Below are 20,794 nucleotides of genomic sequence, written 5' to 3'. Positions count from 1 at the left end.
TGCTCTACCATTACATCCTTTGAGGCCCAGCTCAGATCCCTCTTTCTCCCTCTGAGCCCTGGAGTAGGGGGGCTGTTTCTGTCCAATCAGCCCTGTCCAGTAGGCATCTGCAGGTGGGTCGCCTCACACACTGGCTTTCCTTGACGCAGGGGCACTATTTCTACATCTTTGTCCTCCGCGGGCAGCACAGGGCTGGGCACAGGGCAGCAGGGAGTCTTTTGGGGAGGGCAGCCCACAGGCCTGGGGAGGCAAGCCCAAGACAAGATGATCTGGCAGAGAGTGCTTGCAGGACCAGTCAAGGACTGGATGTTATGGGAAGGCTTCCCGAAGGAGGAGAACCTGTGTTGCCTAGAGACTGAGGTTCCCAGAGGCTGAGGGAGGGGACGAGGACATCCCAAGGAGAGCGAAAAATATGCCCGAAAACCAGGACGAGTTTGGTAGATGGAAGCACTGTGCTTCCAGGAGGAGCAGCAGAGAGGTAGGTGGGGGTCAGGTCAAGGGGGTTTGGGGGGCCAGTTCAGGGACTTGAATCCAGTCTCCAGGGCAGTGGGGTGCTCTTGAAAGATCACCCAGGTGTGCTGAGGAGAGTAGACTGGAATGGCAGAGCCTGGAGAGGGTAATGAGGCTGTTCCATGATCCTGGTGTGAGGAAGGGGGCCTGAGGCCTGAGCTAGGGCAGTGGTTTGGGGTGCAAGTGAGCTGTCTGGGCCTGTGTTGCTTGATGGGCGGCGGGTAGCTCATCTGGGCCCCTCTGGGGGCCGCTTGGGCCCACAAGCAGAGTTTCCTCATGCCTCCCTGGCTCCAGCCCTAACTCGCCTGCTTGCTGTTTCATGATGTGTCTGGCCTGAGCCCTCGGGCTCAGGTGGCCCCTGGCTCCCACCTGACTAATGTCAGATTCTTTCCAGGACAAGTGCTTTCCCAAGGCTTCCTTCTCTGCCCAGATTTTCCTGCTTCTCCAGATGTGTCTTCCCCTCCACATCATGTGCCCAGTGGCACCTGTACTTTCTGTCAATAGTAACCCGGCCTCGGTTGGGGCAAGTCTCAGGGCAGACATGAGCCTCCCTGGGAGCTGACTAGAGGGCCTAATCCACACAGATACCTAGATTGGGATGACCAAGAAGCTGCTGCACTTTGCCCTGATTTCTCATCTGATGCTACTGTCATTTTGGCTCATATATTTCCATGAAGTCAACTCAGCATCTGCCTCAGCTTCCTGCCCCATTTCTGTCTTTGGTTAATGATAGCTTTGTGCTTTTAGACCTCACTTTCATTCTTTCCAGCCAATAATTCCAATCAATAACTGGGTTACTGATTCCCCACTTGAATCCCAGCATGGCCATGCCCAGCTCTGTGCTTAGTGGTGCTGAAGCTCCTCCAAGCCTGTCTGTCATCTCTGAGAGGCTCTGGGGCCTGTGTGGGTGGCAGATTTTGGCACAAGCATGTTGGCTCGATTATTATCAGGGATGAGGGAAAGTTCAACAAAGGGGCCAAGTGCTGCCAAGGGCAGATGTGGTCAGTGAGGAAGCAAGTGCCCATTGCATTCCACCCCCACAGCTACACTCTGGTCCAAGCCTCCTGCCCCTCACCTGGACACCAATAACCAAACTGGGGTCCCTGCTTCCTTCCCCACCTGTCCAACCAATCCATTTTCCATACAGCAGCCAGAGTGATCCCATAAAAGTGCATATCAGATTGAGTCACCTCTCTCCCTAAGACCTTGCATGGCTTCCCAATCAACCGAGACAAAAATCTAGTCTCTTCAAGTCCTTTGAGGTCCCAAGTGACATGGCCCTTGCCCATCTCCCCTGCCTCATCTTGGATGTCTCTTCCTCTCATTCCCTGTGCTCCAGCCACACAAGCACTTCATGGTCTCGATCATCTCAAGCGGCCCCTGCTCCAGAGCCTTTGTGTTAGCTGTCCCTCTGCTTGGAACTCTTGACACCAATGTCACCCTCCCTGATCACCTACTTGAAAAACAGCTTCCTCTGACATCTTCTAACATGCCATCCCTTGGACTTAATACCATTGCCACTATCTAGGATCATATTGGTTTCTTTTTTTTTGTCTCCACTCAAATAAGCTTCCTGAGAACTGCACTTTGTCATGCTCATCCCAGTACTCAGCATGTGGAATGGTTCCTATAGGGTGTTTAGTTAATTCAGTGAACACCAAGTGAGCATCTACTAGGGACCAGGAGCTGTACTGGGTGCTGGGACTGCAGTGATAAATGAGGCAGACAAGGGTCTTGTCCTCCCAGAGCTGCCTTCTGGAGCATATTTGTTGGATGAAAGGCAGGCAGGTGTGCTATTAAAGACCTATGTCTTTAATGTGCATGCTCAGTCTCTTTAGTCATATCTGGCTTTTTGCGACCCCATGGACTGTAGCCTCCCAGGCTCCTCTGTCCACTGAGATTCTCCAGGCAAGAATTCTGGAGTGGGTTGCCGTACTCTCCTCCACATATTTAATACTTAATACATGGAGTGATGAGATGACTTTTAATCAGGGCAAGTGAGAAGGACATTCTGAATATGAGCCAACTAATATTAAGGCCCTTCATAGTCATCATGTCATTTTATCCTACTAACCGTGTTGTGTATACTTATGTTCTCACTTTGCGGAAAGGCCCCACAGCTAGAAGCACATAATTTCTGTATGTGGGAGACCTGGGAGGACCCACCAAGGCTAGTTGGGACATTCAGAACTTGATGAGACTTGATTATGTGGCTATCTCTCACGCCCAGGCTTTCTGGGCAGGACAACCCCAGGGCTCTTACTTTGGCTCTGATCTGACCGAGTACTTACTGGTGACTTGGACGAGGCCACATAACACAAGTCTCATCAAGTCCTGAATGTCCCAACCTGCCTTGCTGGGTTCTCCCAGTTTTCCACATATAGAAATGAGGTGGGGAATTAGAATCAAGATCTGATTTATTCTATGTCAGAACTTCTGCCTGATGTCCCAAGATGCGGAGGCCCAGAGGAGTGACAACATAATCCAGCCACTGCTTCTTCCTGTCCAACCACTAGTCTTGTGGCCTCAAGGCCCTCTAAGTCACATGGCTACTGCCTGGTCTCAACCTTTCCTCTACTCCCTAGTTCACTTCAAGAGCTTCTTGCCTGGCCTCCCCACTCCAGACTGGCCGTCTCCAACTGTCTTTCATTTGGCATTTGAGTTGTTGTTTTTGTTCAGTTGGTCAATCATGTCTGACTCTGTGACCTCATGGACTGCAGCAGGTCAGACCGTCCTTCACTATCTCCCGGAGTTTGCTCATACTCATGTTCATTGAGTTGATGATGCCATCCAACCATCTCCTCTTCTGTTGCTCCCTTCTCCTGCCCTCAATCCTTACCCATGTCAGGGTCTTTTCCAGTGAGTTGGCTCTTTCCATCAGGTGGTCAAAGGACTGGAGCTTCAGCTTCAGCATCAGTCCTTTCAATGAGTATTCAGGGTTGATTTCCTTTAAGATTGACTGGTTTGACCTCCTTGCTGTCCAAGGGACCCTCAAGAGTCTTCTGCAACACCACACTTCTAAAGCATCAGTTCTTCAACGCTCAACCTTCTTTATAATCCAACTCTCACATCCATATATGACTAGAGGAAAAACCATAGCTTTGACTATATGGACCTTTGTTGGCAAAGTGATGTTTCTGCTTTTTAATATGCTGTCTAGGTTTGTCATAGCTTTTCTTTCAAGGAGCAAATGTCTTTTAATATCATGGCCGAAGTCACTGTCCAGTCATTTGGAGCCCTAGAAAATAGTTTCTCACTGTTTCCATTTTTTCCCTATCTATTTACCATGAAGTGATGGGAACAGATGCCATGATCTTAGCTTTTTGAATGTTGAGTTTCAAGCCAGATTTTTCACTCTCTTGTTTCACTTTCATCAAGCGGCTCTTCAGTTCCTCTTCACTTTCTGCCATAAGGGTGGTGTCATTTGCCTATCTGAGGTTGTTGATATTTCTCTCAACAATCTTGATTCCAGCTTGGGATTCATCCAGCCCAGCATTTTGTATGATGTACTCTGCATATAAGTTAAATAAGCAAGGTGACAATATAAAGCCTTGACATACTCCTTTCCCAGTTTTGAACCAGTCCATTGTTTCATGTCTGGTTCTAACTGTTGCTTATTGACCTGAATCAGGTTTCTCAGAATGCAGGTAAGGTGGTCTGGTATTCCCATATCTTTGAGAATTTTCCACAGTTTGTTGTGATCCACACAGTCAAAGGCCTTAGTGTAGTCAATGAAGCAGAAGTAGATGTTTTTCTGGAATTCTCTTGCTTTTTCTATGATCCAGTAGATGTTGGCAATTTGATCTCTGGTTCCTCTGCCTTTTCTAAATCCAGCTTGTACATCTGGAAGTCCTTGGTTCACATACTGTTGAAGTCTAGCTTGAAATATTTTGAACATTACCTTGCTAGCATGTGAAACGAGTGCAACTGTGTGGTAGTTTGAACATTCTTTGGATTTGCCCTTCTTTGGGATTGGAATGAAAACTGACCTTTTCCAGTCCTGTGGCCAGGACTCATATGGCAGCTGAGTGACCTCTCTAAAAGCAAATCTTATCATGCCTAAGGGCTTGTACTCAGTCCCGACTCCTGGCTCTGAGCCACAAGGCCATGCTTCACCTGATCGTGCAACTGACCAATCTGGATTCTTCCCCTGCCTTGGGGCCTGAAGGAGTTCTTGGGACACTGTATACCTCCCATTTCCAAGCCCTTTGCTCACTGTACTTGCTCTGCCTAGAACTCTTCATGTTTCTACCTTAGTAAGGGTGGCCATCCTCTTACAACTGTCAGGCTGTGTTGAAAGGGCTTCTTGGTGCTTCTGTTCATGCCTGAAAGCATGAAAGCAGGGTCTGCATCTTAATAATAGAATCCAACATCAATTAGGCTGTGGAGTTGATAATCTATTATCTCATTGGAAAAAATGGACACTATTGCTTCCATTTTGTAGATGAGAAAACTGAAGTTCAGAAAGGGTTACTAACAGGGACTTCACTGACAAGGCAATGGTTAAGACACAGTGCTTCCAGTGCAGGCTGCATAAGTTCAATCCCCAGTCAGAGCTAAGATCCCACACGCTGGGTAGATCGGCCAGTTTGCTAAAGGTCAAAGACTTGAGCAGAGAAAACTTGAATCTACATATTCAACTCTAAACTTAGTGTACTTTCTTTGTTTGCACAATCATCCCAAGAACATGCAGTATGGCCTCTCTGAGTGCCAAGTTCTGCGCTAAGAGACCACAGTCCTGGAGACAGAAGCCGTGTCCAAGCACTGTGCTCCCCTGCTGGTATCTGGTTACAGACGGTGTGAGAGCCTTTGGGATCCTGGCTGTTGCTCACTCTTTCTGTTCAGCCTCCCAGCTTTGTCTATCCACAAATCTGAACACCAAACCTCTCCAACCTCATTCAAATTACCAGTAAATAATCAATCAAATCAAAGCCAAAGAAAGAGCCTTCATACCCTGGATAACCTAGGCATAAGAGACAGCCACATAATCAAGTCTCATAATGTCCTGAACATCCCATCCAGCCTTGGCGGGTCCTCCCAGTTTCCCCACATGTAGGCTGGAGAGGTGGTACTATCTATATGTAGTATCTGACGGCACCGGTGGCACCTGTCCCTGAGTACTGAGGCAGACAAGACGACCTGGGGTCAGGATTGTGTGGGGTTTGCCCTTGTAGGTCCAGCACCCAGCATGGTGCCTGGTACTCAGTGGGTACCCAACAAAGGCTTGTTGAATGGAGGAGTGGTTGACTTGTTATTAGTGAACCCATCTGGCACCTCCTGTTCCTTCTCTCATCCTAAACAGAAGTGTCCTGGCCCTCGGCCCTTTTCGCATTTATCCTACTACTGATGTGACCTTCACTTGTGCCCGTAAGGACAAATAGCTCCCAGTCTATACTCAACCTGTGACTTTCTCCTAGTCTGCAACTCCTCATCCATCCATTTCCCCATCTCTAGGATACCCCCTTCATCACGATCTATCCAATAAATATATTGAACTCCTCCCCCAGGTATTACCTCTGGATAACCAATCAGAAATTGTCCCTGCCTGAAGGAAGCTTTCCCCACTCTTCTAACAAACAGACCCCAAATGCACAATCACATAAAGATACTTGTTGCTGCTGCTGCTGCTAAGTCGCTTCAGTCGTGTCTGACTCTGTGCTACCCCACAGACTCCGCCATCCCTGGGATTCTCCAGGCAAAAACACTGGAGTGGGTTGCCATTTCCTTCTCCAATGCGTGAAAGTGAAATGTGAAAGTGAAGTCGCTCAGTCGTGTCCGACTCTTGGCGACCCCATGGACTGCAGCCCACCAGGCTCCTCCGTCCATGGGATTTTCCAGGCAAGAGTACTGGAGTGGGGTGCCATTGAACTGCCATAAAGCTGAAGCACTATTGTGTTTTATGAAAGTAAACTAAATGGTATCTGGTTCATCGTGGGGGGTGTGTGTGTGTGTGTGTCAGGGAACACTTCCTGAAGGAAGGGACATTTAAGCCAAGAGCAGCATTGTCACAAAAACCAGGAAATGAATGTATTTTAAGAAGGGTGGAGGGACTTCCCTGGAGGTCCAGTGGTTGAGACTCCACCTGCCAAGGCATGAGGGCACAGTTTCAATCTCTTTCCAGGGAACTAGGATCTCACATGCTGCATGGTGCAGCTAATAAACAAATACAATTGAAAAAAAGAAAAAAAGAAGGATGGGGTGATAACCCTGGTGTTCCAGTGGTTAACAATCTGCCTGCCAATGCAGGGGACACTAGTTTGATCCTTGGTCTGGAAGGATCCCACATGCTGCAGAGCTACCACGCCTGTGCACCACCACTACTGAGCCCATGCCCTGCAACAAGAGAAGCCACCAAAAGTAAAAAGCCCATGCATCACAAGGAAGAGTAGCCCTACTCACTGCAACTAGAGAAAGCCCACATGTAGCAATGAAGACCCAGCGCAACCATAAATAAATTAATAAAGGAAGAAGGTGGAGGCAGAGACTTCAAATACTGCTGAGTTAACTTTGGGAAGATTGTCGGAATAACTTGGCATAAATCAGACTGGATTGGGTGGAGGAGTGAATGAAAGATGAGCAAATAAAGGCAGCAAGTGTAGATAACTGGAGAAGCTTGGCTGGGAGTAGAAGAAACATGTCAATGTGGTAGCTATGTAGGATGTAGATCTGAGAGGGCCTTCAAGAATTTGTTTTTATTATTATTTTTTTAAGATGGGAGAGACATAAGGTGTTAAATGCTGCTAGAAAGGAGCCGTAAAGGTAATAGACGAGATCCATAGAGGTAAAGGCAGAAATAAAGGGCTCGACTCGTTTGTTATTCCTTCATTTAAGAAGTATCATTGAGCAACTGCCATGTGCCAGGCACTTTGCAAAAGATTTATGAGATACTTGCTGTTAAGAAACTTATTTTTCAGGGAGGGAGGCAAGAAATAAATAACAATGATTTCAGTGAATGTTAAGTGTGATGCGGAGATAAAATGAGGTGATGAAATGGAGGGGTGCAGTTCTGGAAAGGGTGATGTAACAAGGCCCCAGGAGCAGCGGGGGCATTTCTGCTAATTGATGCCTGGGGGACCTGAGCTGTCAGGGTAAGTCAGGGTTCAGTGACAGCGCATGGGGGGTGGGGAAAGGAACGGTGGGAGAACAGGAGGAAGTCACAGGAAGTTTGGTGTCAAGGAAGGCTAATTCCAGAGGCCTCTTGGAGATGGTGAAGAGTAGTAGAGAGTAGATGACCTCGGGGTTACCCTTTAGGACATGATCAGTAGGTCAACTGCTGACTTCGATCCGGCTCTGGGTGCTCAGACTCAACATTACAAACCACAGACCCATCTCTTTCCCGCCAAATCTGCTTCTGACTTCCCAGTCTTGAGGGTGAAGCCACCATTTTCCAGGTTGTCAGTGACTGGCAGCCTCAGATATTTCCGAATGCTCCCTTCTCCCTCTCTGATACAGAGGATCAGGCCCAAACAGATGGGCGCAGAAGGACTCCCAAAGCAAGTCCTTCCTGCTCTGCCGCTGCACATCCTCTTGGTCTTTCCACCTCCTCACCCCACCCCATCCCACCCCGCCCTGAAGATGTCTCCTCTTCTTGGTGGTAGGGAGTCCCTAGTCCAATGAGAAAATGGGAGCTGGGTCTGGAAGGGTGAAGCAGTCGACTAGGGAGGCTTCAGTCCCAGGGGCAGCAGTGGCCTTGCCTGGGGAATCAGGAACAAAAGTTCAGCTGGGCTGTCAGGGGAAGGGGCGAGGACTATGCCTACCTGCCTTGGTCCTCAGTTCCTGGGACGGATGCCTTCTGAACCTTGCCTGCATCCCCAGGTGTCCTTTCCTTTCTTCTCTGCCTGGGCCTCAGACACCCCCAGAGTGAGCTGCTAATTCTGGGCAGGTGGGGTGTTCAGTCCACCTCCCTGTGGCCTGAGAGTCATGTTAAGGGGGTTGGTGATTATCCTGCAAACAACAGGAAACCATAGGAGCAACCCACTGAGAAGTGGAAAGGGGCAGGTTGGGGTGCTGGTGGGGTGTCTGAGGGGTGGGTGGGATGAGGGAGGAGAATGTGAAGGAAGTGGGATCAGAGCCGAGTCACCTGCCTACCTGATGTCTTGGGCTCCTTCTGCCATAGCCCCTTCATCTGCCTGGCCTGAGGAACAGACGACTTTATCTGCATAAGGATAGGTCCAGATGGCTGTAAGAGCTAGTTAGGATGAGGTTAGGTTCTGCCAACACCTGGGGTTCCTGCCCCTTTGAGAAACAGGCATGGGAGGGTGGAGCTGACAAATAAAAAGGCAGCCTTCCTGAGGAAGCAGTTGATACATCTGCACGGATCCCACAATGCCTGGGGTGATTTGGCTATCTCACCTGCTAGTGGTGTTAGTCCCGGTGGCTCTGCTAGGGGCTGTCTGGCTGGGGGCCACCATGCTCTTCTGGTGGCAGGCTCCAGCACGGAGCAGGATCCCGAGGGCGCAGAAGCGTAGGGAGGAGGCTCTGAGGAGGATGGCAGCCCTGGCAGAACGTCTCCGGCAGCAAGTGAGTGGACGTTGACCCTCAATCCCCATAGTGGGTCCCACCTCGGGACAGATCTCCTCCCGTGACCTCATCTCCTTCAGTAGACAGGGAGCAGCCCTGCCCTCGCCAGCTCCCTAAGCTGGCTTCTTGTGTCCCCATCAGTTTCTCCTTCATCTGTGTCCTTTGAGCCCCTTGAGGTCAGAGGCAGTGTGTTTTCTCTCTCTTGAAGTGCCTGTCACAGGGCTCAGCTGCATGGTGGGTATTTACCTGGGCTATTTGTTGAACTAAAACTGATGGAGGCAACTGTAGGTAGGAGGCCAGGCTTCTTTCAGCCCCTGAGGACCCTTAGACCCCATCTGGGACAGGATCCTGGTCTTTAAATTCTGCCTCTCGTCCCCTTCATCCTCCACATGGGGATTCTGCAAATTTTTGCTGAGCATACGACAGGCACAAAACACTGGGGATCACTGAAGGTGGGGTCTTCACAGGAAGCTATGTTTCTTTCCTTTAATTGTTAAGAGTACAGGCTCTGAAGTGAATCTGAGTTTATTTTTTTGTCCTTTAAACTTCTAATTTTATATTGGGGTGTAGCTATAGTAGTTTCAGGTGGACTTCAGAGTGACTCAGCCATGCATATGCATGTCTCCGTGTATCCATTCTCCATTAAACTCCCCTTCCATACAGGCTGCCGTGTAACATTGAGGGGAGCTTCCCGTGCTATACAGTAGATCCTTGTTGGTTACCCATTTAAAATATAGCAGTGTGTACGTGTCGATCCCAAACTCCCTAACTGTCCTTTCCCTGCATCCTTCCCCCTGGCAACCTTAAGTTCATTTTCTAAATCTGTGAGTCTGCCAGGAAACTATGTTTCTCACACGGGGGCTTGGACAGTTTGACTGCCAGTGGTGCAAGACAGTGAGGCTGGCAGTTGAGATGTGGGTATGTCTGTCCTGTCGAGAGCGGCTGAGAGCTGAGAGGGAAAGGCACAGAGACAACTCTATACCGTGACTTTGGTTTGTTGGGTAGCCTGCACGATGTGACCATCCTTTTTCTGGGCCTTGGATTCCCCATCTGCCCAAGGAGAGGTGGGCTCGTGGTATCTTGGGTGATTGTGGTAGACTCCCTCTGGGAGTGGGGGTTGGGGTAGTGCCTGAGGTGCTATCCCTATGCTCCAGAGTTCCTGAGTGTCCTTTGCCATCTCCCCGGATGGTGATTGATGGCCCCGGTGGACAGTTCCTCTGCCCTAGCTGCTGCAGTTTCTGAGACTGTGTATTAATATTAATTGGGGCTAATTAGTTGGATAAATCAATCTGCCCCAGAGAGCAGCTGCCCCTCCCTGGTTGATGAGGAGGAAATCTGGGCTAATGGGGTTGCTGCAGCGATTCCGCATGATGGAGAGGATTCCTGTGTGTGCAGGGAGGCCCCATCTGTGCAAAGTGGTGGGTTTAGGTTCCTTCACTGCAAACACCAGGGTCTGCTTGTATGTCCCTCCTGTGTGCTGGCTGGGTGTGTGTCTGGCTGTGAGCTGTTTATGTTTGGTCATGTGCCTTGGTGTGGGCCTGGTTGAGTGTACATGTGTTATTCATTGGGGTATATTCACCTGGATATGTTTGGCTGGTTTGGGTCTGTATGTTTGGTTGAGTATGTACCCATGTGATTGTGTCTGGCGTGTGAGGATGTCTGGTTTGGGGTGTGTCTTGGACTTCCCTGGTGGCTCAGAAGGTAAAGTGTCTGCCTACAGTGTGGGAGACCCAGGTTCGATTCCTGGGTCAGGAAGATCCTCTGGAGAAGGAAATGGCAACCCACTCCAGTATTCTTGCCTGGAAAATTCCATGGACGGAGGAGCGTGGTAGGCTAGTACATAGGGTCGCAAAGAGTCGGACATGACTGAGTGACGTCACTGTCACTGGGCATCTGGTTGGTGTACGTGTGGATATCTGGGATAGGTAGTTATTAGGCTGGGTACCTGGAAAGGTGTGTCTGGGTGGCTGGAAGACTGTAAAGGGTTTGGAGTGATATCATCCATGGTACCTCCAACCTTTCCTCAAAGTCTCTTGGCTCTCAGCACCTTATTCTCTTCCCAGCAAAGTTGTACAGGTCTGCCCTAGACACCTTTCCAATCAGATCACTCCTCTGCCAGGGTTACCCTCAAGGTCAGGTGACCAGCTTTCTGATCCAGGCAGATGGGAAGCTGAAACATAGGTCAAACCCTCACAGGGTTCAAACAAATCCAATTCAGTTCCATTTAGGAACATTTTACAAAGGATTCTCCTGGGTCTTGCCTCTGCTGGACCCTGAGGACAGATTCATTATTCAGACAATCTGACATTTGACATCTGACCCAAGCTTGCCTTAAAGAGGCTCCCAGTCTGGGGCGGGGGGGTGTGTGTGATGGAAGCAGAGTTGCGAGAACCATGAAGGGAGGCAGGCAGTTCAGCTGAGAGTGGCAAAGGTCAGATGCCCTCAAAGCTGTGGGACTTGGCAGGAGAGGTGATCTGCTACCTGGAGAGGGTTGTGTGGGGAAGGTTTCACAGGGAAGCAGTTTTGGACCTAAGCCTTGAAGGATATGCAGGAGCTTTTTCAAAAGGAGGAGGGAACAAGAAAGGCAGTACAAGAAAGAGAAAAGCCTGAGGTAAGGCACTGTTTCTATAACGTGGTGGGGAGGCGGGGAGTGTCCCCAGCCCCTGGAACCTCACCGCAGGAGGTGAGTGGCAGCTGAGTGAGAGAAGCCTCATCTGCATATACAGCTTCTCCCCATTGCTTGAAACCCCCAAACCCATGGAAAAATTGTCTTCCATGAAACCAGTCCCTGGTGCCAAAGAGGCTGGGGACTGCTGCTATAGAACACCTAGAAAATAATATTTGTAGCATCTACTGACTGACGGCTGTTGGCTAGGAGGCTCTGGTCACTTCAGGTGGAAACTGCCACCCTGAAGGTTAAGGGAGTTTTTGATATTCAGTTCAGTTCAGTTCAGACGCTCAGTCGTGCCCGACTCTTTGTGACCCCATGAATCGCAGCACGCCAGGCCTCCCTGTCTATCACCAGCTCCCTGAGTTCACTCAAACTCACGTCCATCGAGTCGGTGAAACCATCAAGCCATCTCATCCTCTGTCGTCCCCTTCTCCTCCTGCCCCTAATCCCTCCCAGCATCAGAGTCTTTTCCAATGAGTCAACTCTTCGCATGAGGTGGCCAAAGTACTGGAGTTTCAGCTTTAGCATCATTCCTTCCAAGGAACACCCAGGGCTGATCTCCATTAGAATGGACTGGTTGGATCTCCTTGCAGCCCAAGAGACTCTCAAGAGTCTTCTCCAACACCACAGTTCAAAAGCATCAATTCTTCGGCGCTCAGCTTTCTTCACAGTCCAATTCTCACATCCATACATGACCACAGGAAAAACCATAGCCTTGACTAGATGGACCTTTGTTGGCAAAGTAATGTCTCTGCTTTTTAATATGCTATCTAGGTTGGCCATAACTTTTCTTCCAAGGAGTAAGCGTCTTTTAATTTCATGGCTGCAGTCACCATCTGCAGTGATTTTGGAGCCCCAAAAAATAAAGTCTGACACTGTTTCCACTGTTTCCCCATCTATTTGCCATGAAGTGATGGGACCAGATGCCATGATCTTTGTTTTCTGAATGTAGAGCTTTAAGCCAACTTTTTCACTCTCCTCTTTCCCTTTCATCAAGAGGCTTTTTAGTTCAACATATGTAATGACCACTTTGGAAAGATTAATAACCAATTTACTAAAAACTTTGAAGTATATTTTCTTTGATTTTCAATCTGCACGTGGAGGCAGCACTAGCTGAGTGTGCAGAAGGCCGGATGTCCTGGGAGCTGTGGGGCTTGGCTGGAGGGCGTGATTTGTTCTAAACTATATACTAAAATGGCTTAAAAGTAATATGAGTTGAAGTTCAATTCTTTCATCAGATTATTGTAATAATTTCCAAATAATTTGTTGATCTTTTGAAAATTTGTGGGGCTCTTCTGATGTGACGATCATCTTTTGAAGATGTCCCTATCTTTCAAGCTTTATTAAAAGCTTTATTAAGCTCTCTCAATAAGCTCGGTCATTAGGTGACATGTAGTCTCGTTAAATAGAGACTTTCAACACCAATGCATCATTCCTTAGGCTGAGTCTGCCTCAGCTTCCGCTGAACCAGTAGCGGTGACACTCAGAATTCCTGGCTCTTCTGATACCTTTTGAGATTTTATATAGTCTTCAGGGATCTCTGTTGTCAACAATAAACATTGTTATTAGAATGTCATATAAATTTCATTGACCCTAATCTTACAAGCCTTGGAAGGAGTTGTGTAACATGCTGGTTAAGAGTGTGGTAGTTAAGACAGTGCTGGACTGCCTGTGTTCGAATCCTGACTCCAACGTTTACATTTTAAATAATTCCTCTGTGCCTTAACCTACTCACCTCTGTGATGGAGTGACCATTATAATTATAGTCCACAAGTTAATAATTTTGACAGTGGTGCCTGGGTACACAGCAAGCATTATCTAAATGATATTCTCATTTCAGCAATAATGTTGTCCTTGCTGAGTGGGTTTCTGAGTTTCAGTGGATTTGTTCTAGTATATTTGTTCCATTCATCAGGGTTGCTAAAAAGCTTTCCCGGACCCTTGAAAGCCCCCCACCCCTGGTCACTGGAGTGCCGGCAGAGGGGCAGTCCCGGCAGAGGCCTGCAGAGCCACCGTTGTCACTGCCCTGGCCTTCTCTTCCCACCTCTCCCCAGTTCCTGGCAGGCTGTCATTTTCACCAGTGGCCACATAAGGACAACTGCCAGGGAGCAACGGCTTCAAGGGTCTATATGGATGACGGGCACTTGTTCACATGGTGCCACCAGGGGAGCCCTCAGAATAAAGTTGCAACAACATTCTCTTTCTACAAGGGTCACCATAAACATCTAATGTGTTCACATATAGATACACCAATATTCTCAGTTACCCAGTACTTACTGCACCAGGAACATGGCATGGGTTTTATATAAGTAGTTATGGCTCAGACGGTAAAGAACTAGCCTGCAATGTAGGAAACACAGTTTCGATCCCTGGGTCAGGAAGATCTCCTGGACAAAGAAATGGCTAGTTACACAGTATTCTTGAGCTTTCTCAATGGCTCAGCAGGTAAAGAATCTGCCTGCCAAAGCAGGAAACACAAGAAAATCAAGTTCCAGCCTTGGGTCGGGAAAATCCCTGGAGGAGGAAATGACAACTCACTCCAGTATTCTTGTCTGGAAAATTCCATGAATGGAGGAGCCTAGTGGGCTACAATACAAAGGGTCACAAAGAGTCAGACATGAGTGAGTGACTGAGTGTAACACCTACAAGCATCACCCTGGCCGCAGTGAAGAGGCTGAGCTGGAAGGGAAGACTAGAGGCAAGGAGGCCAATGAGGAGGTGTAAGAAAACTAAGAGAGAAAGAAGGTTCTAGGCAGGAAGGAGTCTGAGAAGTCAGAAGGGGGCGATTTGAAGGAGGCAGAACCACCTGTCAGCACTGAGCGTGGAGAGGAGAATGGTGGCTGGGACTGCACTGCCCAGTGAATCCAGATCCTTGGGTAAACGGCTCTCTGTGCCTGAGCATCTTCTGCTGTAAAATGAGAAAGTTACACAGCTTACCTCCTAGAGTTGTTGCAAGGAGTAATATAAACGATTATATGTAAAATTCTTGGAAGGTGGCCCGGCATAGATTGAAGTGTTGTAACACATTTTATGTGCGATTGTGTTGGTATTTATCCAGCCATATTCAGAACTTGGGTGTGAGGATCCAGGGGATCTGAGATTCACCTTGTTGATGACACAAGTGTCATCGGTTGGGAATCTCATAAAGAGGAACAGATTTGACAGAAAAATGATGAATCCTGGATGTCTGTGGGTCCATGGGTGGGTAAATGGGCCTGAGGCCTGATGGGAAGTAGGTCTGGACTGGAGAAATGGGGAGAACTGGCCACTGGGTTCATCAGAGAAGGTAGACGGGTAGGGAGGGAGGTGGCCAACATTTACTGGAGTAGGAGGGTCAGAGGAGACTGGGCAGGAATTGCTGGAAGGGAGAGGGAAGTCAGGGGAGTTGAGGGCGTGGAGCGTTTCCAGAGGAAAGTTTCTAGCAGTCAGATGCTACGGATGAGAATAAGATGAGGACTGGAAGAATCCAAGAAGCCTTGAAGCCCCAACCTCCCAGGAAAATCCCTCTCCCTATGTACCCTCCAGGACCGAGAAAGGCCCACCTAACCCACATTTCAACTTGAAGGCATCAGGGGCTCAGCTGGGGCCATGGAGGACAAAGAGAGGCAACTTCATCTTCTTGAATGCCCACTGTGTGCTGGATCCCTGATTAGGAGTTCTCAGGCTGTTCCAGGAGTTCTGGGCTCAGGGAAGCTGGGGGGCTTGTCTATGCTCTGCTGCGTGGCTGACCCATGACCATATTCTGATACTTTCCTCTCTGAGGAGACCTAGGCCACAGGATGGGGAGAGGTTCACCTGCGTTACCCCACTGACCGGGGCTGTGGTCAAGGCTGGCTTCCAGCTCTCCTGCCACCCTGACCTTTCCCCAAGGTCAGATCAGCAGGTGTGGGAGGACTGGAGAAGAAGGAAAGGTGGGATGCTGGGGCGGTGACTCCTGAAGGCAAACCTCAAAGAACTGAGCCTCACTTTTCGTAAGCCCTGCATCCCGAGATGTGCATGCAGAGTCCCTCCCACTCCACGGGGGGCCCTGTTGGATAGCTGCACGAGGAGGGGGCCAGCCTTCTCTGTGCTGGGCCCTGGGGTTGGACTCTGGGGAGGCCGACACAGAGGAGGACACTTGTGTCCCTGGAGGGCTCTTATTCCAACCTGGAGACTGATTGGGAGATGTCTTTAAAGCTAAGGATGGGCCCAGGAACATGTGAGGAGTACTCTGTGTCCACCTAGGCATGATGTTGATGGTGGGGGGGGGCCTGAGTGGAGCAGTGTGATATCTGCCTGCCCCCGTCTCTGCAGGAGCCAGAGCTGGACCCCAAGCCCATTCTGGAGCTGCCGCTGGAGAAGCTGGTCCAGAAGCTGCTTGCTGATGAGCTGAGTTTGGAGAGTGTCCTCTGCAGCTACCTAGAGGAGGTGCGGTCCCAGTCAGAGCCCAATCTTGGGGCTCTGGGTGGAATAGTTGGGGGCCAGGTGTGACCCTGTGGCATTGCAGCCAGCTTGGAAGGGAGCTTGTGCCACAGTCTGTCACTTCTGCCCTGAGTCAGGATGGGCAGAGGGGCTGGAGTGACTCAGTGTCCTGCCCCTGGTCATGCCCTGAGCCCCTCTCTGGCTTCCCTCAATGATGCTCAGGCAATGAAGGTACACCAGGAGGTGAATTGCCTGACGGATTTCCTAGATGAATGTGAGGAACAGTTGCAGGCATTGAAGAAACTCAAGAAGAGTGAGCGAGGACTCCTCTATGGGGTCCCCATCAGCCTCAAGGACGTCTATGACTGCATGGTGAGCCCTGGGGATACATGTGCATGTGTACATGTGAGCATCTGAGTGTGTGACATTGGGCAAGTCACTTGCCCAATCTAGGCCCCAAGGTTAGAAAGTGGCCAGCTGGAAACCAAACCAGCAGTCAGGCTCCCAAACCCAATCTCTTCACCACTGATCTCTCCTGTCACTCATGAATCTTAAGGGTGCAGCGCCTGCATCTCAGCAGGAGAGAGAATGCTTGTGAGCGGACTGGAGTGCTGGAGAGAATCTGTTCGGTGGCTGGTTCCACTCTGACCCCCAGGGGCTGGAGCTTGTGTCACTTCCCTGCAGGGCCATGACTCTACGTGTGGCCTGGCCCAGTTCCTGGAGAAGCCGGCAGCCAAGGACGGAGTCGTCGTGAAAGTGTTAAAGGCTCAGGGAGCTATTCCCTTTGTTAAGACCAACATCTCCCAGACGCTGCTCAGGTCTCTGCAACAGGCAGGCCAACCCGGGCTGGGGCTGGGGCTGGGACCGGGGCTGGGAACAAGGCTGGGCCCAGGATGAAGCTGCCGCTGAAGGGCTGAGGGTGAGGTGGGGGCTGGTCATGTAGACCTTGGGATGGAGGTTCTTGGGCAAGTCTTTTCTGCCCTCCGAGCCTCAGTGTCCTTATCTGACAACATGTGTGTGGACTCATGGTCTTTAAGGGCCCTCAGGCCCAGAGGCACTGAAAAGTTACACCTCTGTTTCTACTCCAGCTCTCTAGTTGTTCTCATTCCTTATTCTCCTCCCACCCCACTCAGCCTGTAGTGTATCTGTTTCTATCTGTTTTTGTAACCTGTTCCCCACTAGTTAGCAGAGCTGCTGGCTCCTTGATCTTCATTTTAGGAGTCCTGGTTGGTCTCTCCTGCAGCAGCAGCCTCTCGCCTCAACTGAAGGGACACCAGGAGGTTCCTGGCCCGCAGGGGGAGCTCATCGGTCCTGGGGCTGACTCCGAGGGAGGTTGGCCTCTCTATGGGCAGTGCAGTTTTCTCCAATTATACCTTCCCCTCCCAGCCCCATTTCTTCTGCTTCCCTCAGCTTTGATTGCAGCAACCCCATCTATGGACAGACTCTGAACCCTCAGAACTTAAAGAAGACACCTGGGGGCTCCTCAGGGGGTGAAGGAGCTCTCCTGACAAAAGGGGGTTCCATCCTGGGCATGGGTACTGACACCGGAGGCAGTATCCGTATTCCAGCCAGCTTTTGTGGTGTCTGTGGTATCCGGGTCACAGGATACCGCCTCAGGTACTTGGTGGTGGGGGGCCTGGGTAGGCTCAGCCCAGTCTGGAGAAACTAGGGTTCTTGTCCATATAACGATTCTCATTAGCTCAGTAGTAGGGGAAGTGGATGAGGTAGGAGGGCTTCCAGTAACTCCTGCCTCAGCCCCACAGCTAAACACACCATGTTTCGTACAGGAGGGAGTGGGATACACTGTCCACTCATTCATTATTTCATTAATTCATTCATCCATCCATCTGTTCATTTACCCCCCTTTTCCTTCCTCATACATCAGTCCATCTATTTATCCATCTATATCAATTTCTCATCCATTCATGCATCCATGCAGTCGCCATCCCAGTTTCTATCCATCAAACAATTTCACCATTCATCTGCCATTTAATTTATTTAAAAAATATTTATTGAGTGTTTACTCTGTGCCAGACACTGATCTATGTACTTGGAATGCATCAGTGAACAAAATGGACAATATCCAAGCCTTTTAAGAACTTACATTCTTCCTTCCATTCATTTATTCATTCAGTCAGACATTTATCTCTCCATCCACCTACTCAACTAGCCATCCATCAACCCACATTTGCCTCCATTCATCCATTCACCCACCAATCCATCCATATTTCCATTAATTTTTCCATCTGTTTTGCACTCACTCATGCATCTATCCACCCATCCACCCATATTTCAAGCCCACTCTGACTACCTACACTGTGTGGCCCTATACAGGGACACAGAACACTTTCAGACCCAGCCCCGGGCCCTGTTCTGCTCTTTAACATCCAACTGGCTTATACCTGGTGCAAAGAGCTGACTCATTTGAAAAGACCCTGATGCTGGGCAAGATTGAAGGCAGGAGGAGAAGGGGACGACAGAGGATGAGATGGTTGGATGGTATCACTGACTCAATGGACATGAGTTTAGGTAAACTCCAGGAGTTGGTGATGGACAGGGAGGCCTGGCGTGCTGTGGTCCATGGGGTTGCAAAGAGTTGGACACAACTGAGCGACTGAACTGAACTGAATCCAGGCTTAAGAGAAGGTCAAAGAGAGGGATGAAGTTGACATTTTCTTCAATAGAATTTATTAAAGGCCAAGATTTTACACTTTTAGAAGCAGGTCAAAGGCAGGGAAGGCTTCCTGGAGAAGGCAGTATTTCAGCTTGGTTTTTAAAGGATGGACATGCAGAGTTGGAGAAGCATCTTCAGTTCAGTTCAGTTCAGTCACTCAGCTGTGTCAGACTCTTTGTGACCCCATGGACTGCAGCATGCCAGGCTTCCCTGTCCATCACCAACTCCTGGAGCTTGATCAAACTCATGTCTATTGAGTAGCATCTAGAAGGCTATTTTGCCTGAAACAATGTGTGAGTACGTATGGAAGGGCTAGAAAGGGAAGCTATGGAAAGAGTTGATAATTTAGAGCCTTGAAGGGAAGTAAAACAGCTCAGATTTATTCTGTGGACAGTAAAGAGTCATGGGAGGGTTGAGGCAGCTCTTATTCTTGTGTGCTGGGCCCTGGGGGAGTGCACTGGCTGGGTGTTCAAGGCTCTTTGGCACCTAAGTCCTTCCCTTCACGTGCTGAGCTGGGCTCTGGGTGGGTGGGGTTTTGCAGCAACTCCGGAGTTGCCTCTGCTGTCAAGGGCAGGAAAACAGGTAAGCTCTTGTCTGTGTTGGCCATAGCCATTCAAAGGCCACCTGTTTGCCTTTCTCCCAAGAACATTTCACTGTATCTCACACAGACCAGCCCCCCCTTGACCAAGGAATATGGGGGAAGGTTCTGCTTGGCTTTCTAGTCCAGTGACTCTTGCCCCTTGGAGAGGAGCTTCCTGTTCCTTAGCTTTCACCTCGCTTGCTGGTCTCCTAGTGTTCTGCCCCAGAGGAGAATCTCCCTTCAGGCTGGAAGGTTGTTTGAGCTAGCCTGCCAGCTCCGCTCATTCTCCACCCCTGACCTAAGACAGCCCCAGGGTCTCTTCACTTTTCCCTGATCATGGCCCTGGGTCCCCCCCTCTGAGGCCAGGCAGTGTGGGTCCCCAAAGCAGAAAGGCTGTGGCATGTCTACCTCTTTCCACCCGCTCTGTACAGTGGTCACAGTGACTGGCCCCTTGGCCTGGGACGTGCAGAGCCTGGCACTGTGCCTGCGAGCACTGCTGAGTGAACACATGCACCGACTGGACCCCACCGTGCCCTTCCTGCCCTTCAGGGAGGAGGTGAGCTGGGTAGGGAGCAAGCCTGGAGGGCTCCCTCTCTTCTCCCTTCATTCCTCAACAACCAGCCACTAGGACCATTCCCTGTGAAGCTCTCCTTTCCCAGCCCAAGTGCAGTGAGCAGGAGGCCCGCATGCTCAGTCAGTTCATTCCCCAACCCGACCAGATGCCACCTGCTTTGGCTTCTGTGCCACCTCGAGCCATAGATGATATTACCCCAGAGAGGGACTCCATCATCATTTGCCCAACACACAGGGGCAGTAAGCTCAGCAAGTGTGGTGTAGAGAGCCTGGTATCAAGGGAAGCTGGGTTGTTAGGCCTCTAGGTAACTCTGGCCAAGTCACATCTCTTCTCTAGGCCTCAGCCTCCACATTGGTACAATGAAGATGTTGAACCAGAATTTTGCTGTAGACCCTTCTAGCTCTGACTCTTCATTTTTGCATTAACTCACTCAGGCACGTTTATTGGTACCTACTATGTGGTGGCTCTTTGTACTTCATCCTAACACTCATTCTATAGAATGAGCTTCGCTCCTCCCATTTACAAGTGAAACTGAAGGGAAGTGAAATGACCTTCTGATGATTACATAGTGGCTTGGAACCCAGCCCTATCTGACTCCAGGATCTGCTGCATAGGGGGAGTCTCTGTCTACTGTTCAGCCAGTGTCTATCCATCTGATTCCCTACACATACTGCAGTACAATCAGCCTGCGGTCACTGTCTGCTATCTATTATTCACCTCTATTGGTCTCTTCATGCTCTTCTTCTCCTGACCCTTCTTTGGCTTTAAGATATTTGTGTCTTTTCATGTACTTACTCGCCTGCCTGCCCACTCACCACTCACCTCCACCCATTCATTTACCCACCCACCCATTTCTCTGTTTAA

The 20,794-nt window shown here is 49.7% G+C and overlaps 1 protein-coding gene across 1 annotated transcript in view; it reads left to right on the top strand.

Annotated features, from left to right (window-relative positions):
- Nucleotides 1-8,919: 8,919 nt before the first annotated feature.
- The window catches only part of LOC138070422 (fatty-acid amide hydrolase 1-like), a 44,879-nt gene continuing 33,004 nt past the window's right edge, over nucleotides 8,920-20,794 (top strand). The window contains exons 1-7 of the mRNA XM_068961656.1: nucleotides 8,920-9,030; nucleotides 15,995-16,108; nucleotides 16,325-16,474; nucleotides 16,787-16,920; nucleotides 17,513-17,719; nucleotides 19,318-19,358; nucleotides 19,788-19,912. Of these exons, the coding sequence (XP_068817757.1) occupies nucleotides 8,920-9,030; nucleotides 15,995-16,108; nucleotides 16,325-16,474; nucleotides 16,787-16,920; nucleotides 17,513-17,719; nucleotides 19,318-19,358; nucleotides 19,788-19,912 (882 nt within the window). The remainder of the gene's footprint in view (nucleotides 9,031-15,994; nucleotides 16,109-16,324; nucleotides 16,475-16,786; nucleotides 16,921-17,512; nucleotides 17,720-19,317; nucleotides 19,359-19,787; nucleotides 19,913-20,794) is intronic.

This window comes from Capricornis sumatraensis, chromosome 2 (genome assembly GCF_032405125.1).
Source record: "Capricornis sumatraensis isolate serow.1 chromosome 2, serow.2, whole genome shotgun sequence".
In the NCBI taxonomy this organism is placed as follows: Eukaryota; Metazoa; Chordata; class Mammalia; order Artiodactyla; family Bovidae; genus Capricornis; species Capricornis sumatraensis.
This window is presented reverse-complemented; position numbering and strand designations above follow the sequence as displayed.